The sequence below is a fragment of the Solea solea genome, chromosome 3, assembly GCF_958295425.1.
Source record: "Solea solea chromosome 3, fSolSol10.1, whole genome shotgun sequence".
Classification (NCBI taxonomy): Eukaryota; Metazoa; Chordata; class Actinopteri; order Pleuronectiformes; family Soleidae; genus Solea; species Solea solea.
The window spans coordinates 23,479,212-23,488,226 of NC_081136.1; the positions used below are offsets into that span (position 1 = coordinate 23,479,212).

Consider the following 9,015-nt stretch of genomic DNA (forward strand, 5'->3'; position numbering starts at 1 on the left):
TCTGTAGAGGGTGAATTCAAAGGTTGTGTTCAAATGGATTGCATTTCATGGATTGCATGGATTTTCATTTCCAAAGGGACAATTTAGATAGTTGAGGAGATGTGTCAAGATATTAGTCAATTATAAGCAAAAACATATATTTATGAAATTATTTACTCTCCCACCTCAGCCTGTCCACCCAGCTACAGTTTAAAATAATTTTGCGTTATCATATCTATTCGTCCATTTTAAGTCTTCCGTGTGTTTATAAACACACTGATCTGATAAAATAAATTTTATAATTTAAAACTTGAAATACAAACAGTTGCACTGTAAAGATAAATGACAAAAGAACGATATGTAATTGACACATGACGTTGCTGAGGACCTGCCCCTACTGCTAGTTATTCTGCTCTGATAGGTGATGCGTAAGTATAAACATTATCATGAGTCAATAAAATAGGTGATGTAGTGAAAGGACTGAACGCAGAAAAGGGTAAAGCAGAGTAAAGTCATGAGGATTGTTTTAAACAACAAGGTGCTCTTGCTAATGTTCTCCTGCTTTTCTTCTGCTGTGTCCTCCTCCTCTTGTCAGTTACACGAACAGTTTAATCTAAATGGGATGCACAAAACTGGAGATGTGATTCTAGGTGGACTTTTTGCAATCAACTTCTTTTCTGCTGATCCTGACCTCACTTTTACCTCAGAGTTACAGCTGCCTACCTGCTATGGGTGAGTCTGACAGTATCTGTATTTGTGAAATGTATAACTTTGCAGTTACTGTATGAAATATTTGCAATAATAAACACTTACATCTTTGTGTTAGTTTTCATGTTATAGGATTCCGACAGGCTCAGACCATGGCCTTTGCTATTGATGAGATCAACAGAAACTCCAACCTGCTGCCTAATGTGACTCTGGGATACAGTCTGTATGATAACTGCATCCAACTAGGAATTGGATTTCGTGCAGCACTGTCCTTAGTCAGTGGTCAAGAAGAGCAAGTTACATTAGAGGAGAACTGTGTAGGATCTCCTCCAGTCCTAGGGATTGTGGGTGATTCTTCCTCCACACGTTCTATTGCCATATCCACAGTCTTAGGTTTGTACAGAGTGCCTCTGGTAAGTTTTTAAGTCCTTTAATTTAATAATTTTTGTGTTAAATGTTTTTATTTATTATGAATTAAATTGAATGAACTATTGCACTAATTTAAACTGTAATTAATGAAGTTCTGACAGAAGAATTATCAACCTTAAAACAAACAAACAAACTGTATTTTAGAATATGCGTTTTTTTGTTTCGTATTTTTGCAGGTGAGTCATTTTGCCACATGTTCCTGCCTGAGTGACAGACAAAAGTTCCCATCTTTCTTTAGGACGATCCCGAGTGATGCTTTTCAGGTGAATATCCAGCCCCGCTTCCTCCCCCATCACCATTCATGATATGTGTCTCATTTACAGATAAACAATACTTAAAGACTGTGATTAAAGTCTTTAATGAACCTGTTTAGCAGGATTTCTAGTAAAGGATGATTCCAGCCTGTACACTAATCCATCTGGTCTGTGTCCACATAGGTGAACGCTATGATTCAGATTCTAAAACACTTTGGTTGGACTTGGGCAGGTCTGATCATAAGTGATGACGATTATGGAGTCCACGCTGCACGATCCTTTCACTCTGATCTGGGTCCATCTGGTGGAGGTTGTCTGGCTTACACAGAGATTTTGCCCTGGGGTGACGACCCTGCTGAACTAACAAGAATTGTGGATGTGATGAGGAAATCTACAGCTCGAGTGGTGATTGTGTTTGCAAATAAGAGTCGCGTGATTAACCTCATGAAAGAGGTCAGTCCTGAGAAAATATGAGGCAAAAACATTTTAACCGTTCTGTAATTTGTTAATGTTGCTGGTTAAAGGTTTCAGAATATGATTGTTTACCAGGACAAATACAAATTTGCTTGAAAAAACACAGGTTTGAGTGTGACACAAACTATGGATACTAGATTATACTTCACTGCTATAATAACAACAACAATAATATTTGTATAGCTTTTCATGAACCCAAAGTGGCTTTACATTAAATTAATTTAGAAAAGGAAAAAAAAGACACAACTAACGTAAAACCACTAATAAAAGTTTTGAGAAGTGATTAAATGAGGGGAGGTCAGAAAAGTCACCGGTCGGTTGGGGTAATGAGTTCCAGAGAGAGGGGGCTGAGTGACTTTGAACTGGATGTGTTGGGAGATATGAAGCCAGTGCAGGTTCTGGAGGACAGGGGTGATGTGAACCCGTACAGGATGCTGTTGCAGTAGTCAATTTTGGAAGTAATGCATTGATCAGTGTTTCAGCAGAATAGAAGGAGAGTGATGGACGGACGTGGACAATCTTTTTGAGGTGGAAGAGTGAGGTGAGGTGGCTGTCAAGATGACAGGGTTCAAGCTGAACTGGTCCAGAGTGAGGCAGAAGTGGGCAGATTTATTGTAGTTTATTTGGAGAAAATGTGCTTGCATCCAGGACTTCATTTGTGAGATGCAGTTGTTGAGGGTGGAGTATGTTGTGGGGTTGATTGAATTGGTTGTGATGTAGATCTAGCAGCATACCAAACGGAGGCCATAGCGTCGAATTATGTTGCAAATGAGGAGGATGCAACGAATGTTGATGTGGACAAACTGTTGGAGAGATATGATCTTAACAAGAGACCAGAGACAACAGAGCCGGTGATGTTGAGGCAGGATTCCAGACGGGAGAGAAGGATGAAGGTGTCAAATGCGGCAGTGAGGTCAAGGAGGATGAGGATGCTGAGGTATCCAGAGTCAAAGAAGAGGAGGAAGTCATTCGCAATTTTGAATATTGATGTTTCTGTGCTGTTCTATGAGCAGAAACTGGATTGGAATTTTTGAAATAGATCATTAGTGGAGAGGTGCTCTTTGATTTTGGTAGCAACATGTTCCAGAATGTTTGACAAATGAAGGGAGTTTGGAGATGGGCCAGAAGTTGGACATTATGTCAGGGTTGCGGCCAGGTGTTTTAAGGATGGGGGTGACAGCATCCAGGGAATGGGGGACAGATCCAGAGCTGAGTGAGGAGTTGATGGTTTATGTAATGATTTTGATGATGTGGTATTATTTTGTAAACTTGTGATAATTCAATATGTGCCCAGCTACAAGAAACCTAGGAACAAGTGGGCCGAGGAAGAAGATGTGGCCATTTAAATGTAGGCACTCCTCAATATGGTTTAGGGAGAATTTTAGCCTCAAAGATTTACACCTTCTGGGAGCCAAGTGACAGTATCATCATATTTACATAGTCCAACCCCATCAGTGACATCTGATATCTGTTAGCTCACAGGACATAAACGATTGCAGTAGTTTGAACAATGGTTATCAATAGCAGGTCTCAGGACCACGAGGGTTCTATGAAGAGATCCCAGGGGGTTCCCAGAGTAAAATGAAATGAAAAACAAGAAAGGTAATATACTTAAGAGTTAGAAGGATCAAATATAGATACATATTTCTAATATCAAATCAAATTAAATACATTTAAGTGACTCTGTCGTGTTGTGTGGATGGATCAGTCTGTTGCTGAATGAGCTGATGATGTGCCAACTCTCAGTGAGTTGCCGAGAGATCATTGGCATCACAGTCAATACTTCATACACAAAGCTGTGTCATTCACAAATTATTCAAGCACATCAGGTTGGTTTGTTATTCATATTAATTGCAGATGCTCACAGGTTCCCAGTACAGTTTATAATACGATCGTCTGATCGAACAGAAGTTTTGATGTGCATTTTAATAAATAAATAAATCGATTTTTCTTTGTTTACTCGATTTGTGCTGGGCTGACTTGTTGCTGGTTTTCTCATGGCTGGTCACATATGCAGGTGGTCAGGCAGAAGGTGACAGGCCTGCAGTGGATTGCCAGTGAAGCCTGGACATCAGTTGATGTGCTCCAGACTCCCCACTTCATGCCGTACCTGGGTGGAACACTAGGCATTGCCATCCGTCGAGGAGAAATACCAGGACTCAGGGACTTCCTGTTACAAATACATCCTGACCTACATCACAACAAGACAGATGTAAATAACATGGTGAGTATCCACTTTGTATTGATATTTGTAAGAATAATATACTGTCATTAATTTGAAAACGAACTTCATTGCATGTGAACTAGGGCTTAAATTCCGGGGGTGACATGCCCCTCCTTCAATAAAGTTGTCTTCCCCAAAATAATATTGTGAACACAAATTAATAGTTTTAAATTGTATAGTAACATTCATTGCTAATTATAAAACTGTCATTAGTTAGTGGACATTAAGTAATTTATTACTCCACTTCAACAACAGTTCAACAAGCACATACATTTTCCTGCTTAGCCTGCTGGCATGTTTGGCAAAACCACATGTCACTACCTGGTTATGCTTATTGTCAAATCATACTAAAGCAAAAGTAGCACGTCATATATAGATAAATAGATAGATAGATAGATAGATGGATGGACAGATGGATGGACGGACGGACGGACAGACAGATAGATAGATAGACATTATTCAGTTATCTAAAGGCTGACAGGTATTTGCAATTTATATATGAAATGTATAAATGCAGAATAGACTGATGCAGTTTTGTTTTTTACCTACATTGTATATGTCTTAGGATTTATTTTGAGCTGTTAATCCTTGTACAGTTTAGAAGATTAGACAGTGATAATGGTGAGCAAGGATATTCTGTTAGATTATATATTGTGTCATTTTGTGTATCAACATCATTGTGTACCAACACTGCCATTGCTGGCATTGCTGGTTGAACATACAAAAGTGTACATAAGTAAACTATAGACTCATGAGGAACAATTATTATAATTATTTACAACAACAGGGCTAAACACTGAAACTTTACTGTTTATTGTATCCCCAAACAATGAAATGGGATTTTCTCACCCCTGCAGGTGAATCAGTTTTGGGAACACACATTTCAGTGTAGATTTGCACCACCTCCAGCAGGTTGGGTGGAAGCTGGAGGACAATTATGCACTGGACAGGAAGTTATAGAAAATGTGGCAAATGAGTTATTTGATGTTTCAAACCTCAGGCCAGAGTATAATGTGTATAAGGCTGTGTACGCTCTGGCATATGCCCTTGATGACATGCTGCAGTGTGAGCCAGGGAGAGGACCTTTCAGCAACAACACCTGTGCTGATTTACAAAGACTGGAGCCATGGCAGGTGAGATATCAGTTTATATTCAAATCTTAATTTCACTTAATCCTTTGAACTTCGACAAGAGTTGAATTTAGTATGTAGTATGTGATATATTCATAAATAGTTAGAGTAAATGGAAACCCGTTGGTTAGCTGAGAACCAAAAAACAACCAGTAATTGTATTTTTTTTTGTTTGTGTGTTCCTTATATATCCGATTCTCATGTCAAAAGCTTGTGTATTACTTGGAAAAAGTCAACTTTACCACATCATATGGTGATCAAGTGTCATTTGATGAAAATGGTGATGCCTTACCAATATATGACATCATGAACTGGGTGTGGCTCCCTGACAGAAGAACTGAAGTCCAGATTGTGGGTGAGGTTAAGAGGTCAGCCTTCAAAGGTGAAGAACTCACACTGGATGAAGACAACATCTTCTGGAACTTTGAATCTAAACAGGTTACTACTTAATTGTATAGACAACCATTGCTTTGCCTCACTCATTGGGCTAGATTCATATTTTCCTCTGAGTCCACAGAGGGTTGCTATGGTCCATCTTATGTGAATGTTATCATCCACCCATACTTGATGGTACTGTATGTCCATGTATATACATATATGTGCACACCTACATTTTTTGACTTGGGATGTTACTCACAAAAATGCTTAAGCTGCATGTAACGCAGAGTTTTCCAGTGTAGTTGTTGGAACCCTCTGTTTTGGTTGAAGAAAGGACATCTAATAACACACTAACCATTATTGATCCCCAAAGGGCGAATCATTTGCAGCTCATCACATTAACATTACATCCAACCAGCCTGAACAATCTCACAACAGTCAGCATCAACAGATTGACAGAAAATTAAGTAATGGGAACAGAGGTAATGGAAACAGTGAACAAAAATAATTACAGATGGACAATCAAAATTATAAATAAGTGCATGTCAGGTTTAAAATGCTACATTAAGTAGCATTTAAAATGAGTAGCTGATGATAGCTGATTTGTTTTACACCGGGTGCATAGTACTGGCAACCTGTAGGCATCAGTGTTGTTTTTGTTAACGATGGTGATGACGAAATTATTTCGTTGACGCCCCTTTTTTTCATGATGATAACAAGAAGGTGACGAAATGAACATGGATCTTTGATGACGAAAACATGTCAAGACGTGCGTGAGTTTTCATTGAAGAGACGAAAAAGTCTGAAGAGACAAATAAATGTTAGTGGGTGGTTTGTCAGACGAACAAAGTGCACAACATTTCTGCTTATTGTGCACGTAATCTGTCAATTAAAACCTAACAATTCCTTGGTGCGTGTTTCAAGACGGGTCAGGTGGGTTGCGACATCGCTGCCGACCCCTACCTCCCCGCCCTGGTGATGCAATGCTGTTGGGGCGTACTGAGGACAGTCCGCACTTATCGACAGTCGCACCGGGGACAGAGGGACCCTGTCCTCTGGGTCCAACGACAACAGCCGCAGAGATATGCACTTGGGATATGCACTTGGGATATGCACTGAGGGGAGAAGCCGGCTGGCGGGAGAAGCCGCTGCGAGTGCATATCTCTGCGGTCCCGGGAAGCAGTGAGGTCCGGGCGGGGGTTTGCTGTAAACCACCTTCGCCGCAAGCCTTTCCAAGCCGACCTCGATTCGGTCACGGCGCACCACCGGCAGAGGAAATTTTATTTTCGCAACTTATGTGTGACACTCTTGTATGATGAAGTAGGCATCAACTCATGGAAAAAAAACTAAGTTGAAATATGGAGATTAAAGGTTTCTGCCCAACAGCGATCTCCAATACTTATTGACCTAAATGAATTTTTTAAAAGACTCTACTTTATACTATACTATACTATACTATAGAGGGTCTATAGTTTTCAACTAAAACGGACTAAAACCTTTTTGAGTTTTTGTCTACTAAAACTGGACTAAAACTATCACCTATAGAAATGACTAAAATGTGACGAAAACTAATAAGCATTTTTGTCCAAAAGACTAAAACTAAGACTTAAATCTAGAATGGTGGCTGACAACCCTGGAAGGCATCAACTCAAACTCATCTGCCAGAGTGCGTTGGGGTTGGCTGATAATGGAGGTGGCTTTCTTTCTTCCTTGCCTCTGCCAGAGGGACATCATTTTTTTTTGCCTGACTCCAATGATCCTGGAGCAGATCTTTAAAATGTAACAAATGCTGCTTTTATCCTCGAAAGATAACCAGATTCTTAAAGACAATGTAGTAAAATCAACATGCACATTTCAAAACAGTTCAGCTTCCTCACTAGATAAATTCTCTGCTGGCTTGTTTTGACCATGGACTTAGTATAGCAACTCTCTGTGTACATGGAAAATGAAAAAGATTGGAGGGGCCCTCATCCGATATAATAACAAAGATTTCTCTCCACACAGCCTCCTCGGTCAGTGTGCAGTGAGAGCTGTCCTCCAGGTACCCGCATGGCCAGAAAGAAGGGGGAACCTGAGTGTTGTTTTGACTGTGTCCCTTGTTCTGAGGGAGAGATCAGCAATTCAACTGGTAAGTGTACAGTTTTAAACACCACAGTTCAGAGATGTTGTATGAACTTTTATCTCATCACTTTCTCTCTTTTCTCAGACTCCATGGAGTGTATCAGTTGTCCAGAAGATTTCTGGTCCAGCCCCCAGCGAGACCACTGTGTTCCTAAGAAAACAGAGTTCCTCTCCTACCATGAGCCTCTGGGTATCTGCTTGACAACCACCTCACTGTTGGGCACATTTATCTGTGTTGTTGTTCTGGGCATCTTCATCCATCATCGCAGCACACCTATAGTTCGTGCCAACAATTCAGAACTTAGTTTTCTTCTTGTGGTGTCACTCAAATTGTGTTTCTTGTGTTCATTGCTCTTCATTGGACGACCCCGATTATGGACTTGTCAACTAAGACATGCAGCGTTTGGCATCAGCTTTGTGCTTTGTGTCTCATGTATCCTGGTGAAAACCATGGTGGTTCTGGCTGTGTTCAGGGCCTCCAAACCAGGAGGTGAATCCAGTCTGAAGTGGTTTGGTGCTGTGCAGCAGAGAGGGACGGTTCTGCTTCTGACTTCTGTTCAAGCAGCAATCTGCACTGTCTGGCTTGTCTCTGCTTCACCAGTGCCTCATAAAAACACCCAGTATCACAGTGACAAGATAGTTTATGAGTGTGTAGTTGGTTCCACAGTTGGTTTTGCAGTTTTACTTGGTTATATTGGTTTACTGGCTATCCTCAGTTTTTTGTTAGCTTTTCTAGCAAGGAATCTTCCAGACAGTTTCAATGAGGCCAAACTCATCACTTTCAGCATGTTGATCTTCTGTGCAGTGTGGGTGGCTTTTGTCCCTGCTTACATCAATTCTCCAGGCAAATATGCAGATGCAGTAGAGGTTTTTGCCATCCTAGCCTCTAGTTTTGGCCTCTTGGTGGCACTGTTTGGACCCAAATGTTTTATAATCCTTGTGAGACCAGAAAGAAACACAAAGAAAGCCATAATGGGTCGTGGGACGACAACATAATATGGTTAACACTGCTGTCTCTCACTGATGCTCTGTATTTTAGAATTGTGTTGAAATTACTAGATCACAATACAGGCAATAAAGATGTTGATAAGAAGTATTTAAATTGATGTAGATTATTTTTTTCTAACCAACGATTATTCTGGTGTTGGGAGTTAATGTAATTTCACATGATTACTTATTTGTGCCCAGCCATGGAAAACCCAGGAACAAGTAGGCTGAGGGGCATTTTGAGTTCAGGTCCATTTGGAGACTGCCTTCTGCCACAATATTCTCCCAGCAATGAAACAGACTTGGCGTGGAACTCCTTGGTTTTTGGAGA

General features: G+C 40.4%; 1 protein-coding gene across 1 annotated transcript; it reads left to right on the plus strand.

Moving 5' to 3' along the window:
* The first annotated feature begins 493 nt into the window (after positions 1–493).
* Positions 494–8,693, plus strand: LOC131456023 (extracellular calcium-sensing receptor-like). Its single transcript, XM_058623976.1, has 9 exons — positions 494–711; positions 806–1,100; positions 1,293–1,379; positions 1,554–1,823; positions 3,862–4,068; positions 4,926–5,201; positions 5,409–5,636; positions 7,581–7,704; positions 7,783–8,693. The coding sequence occupies exons 1-9, from the start codon at positions 494–496 to the stop codon at positions 8,691–8,693; spliced, it is 2,616 nt and encodes an 871-aa protein (XP_058479959.1).
* The last annotated feature ends 322 nt before the right edge of the window (positions 8,694–9,015 follow it).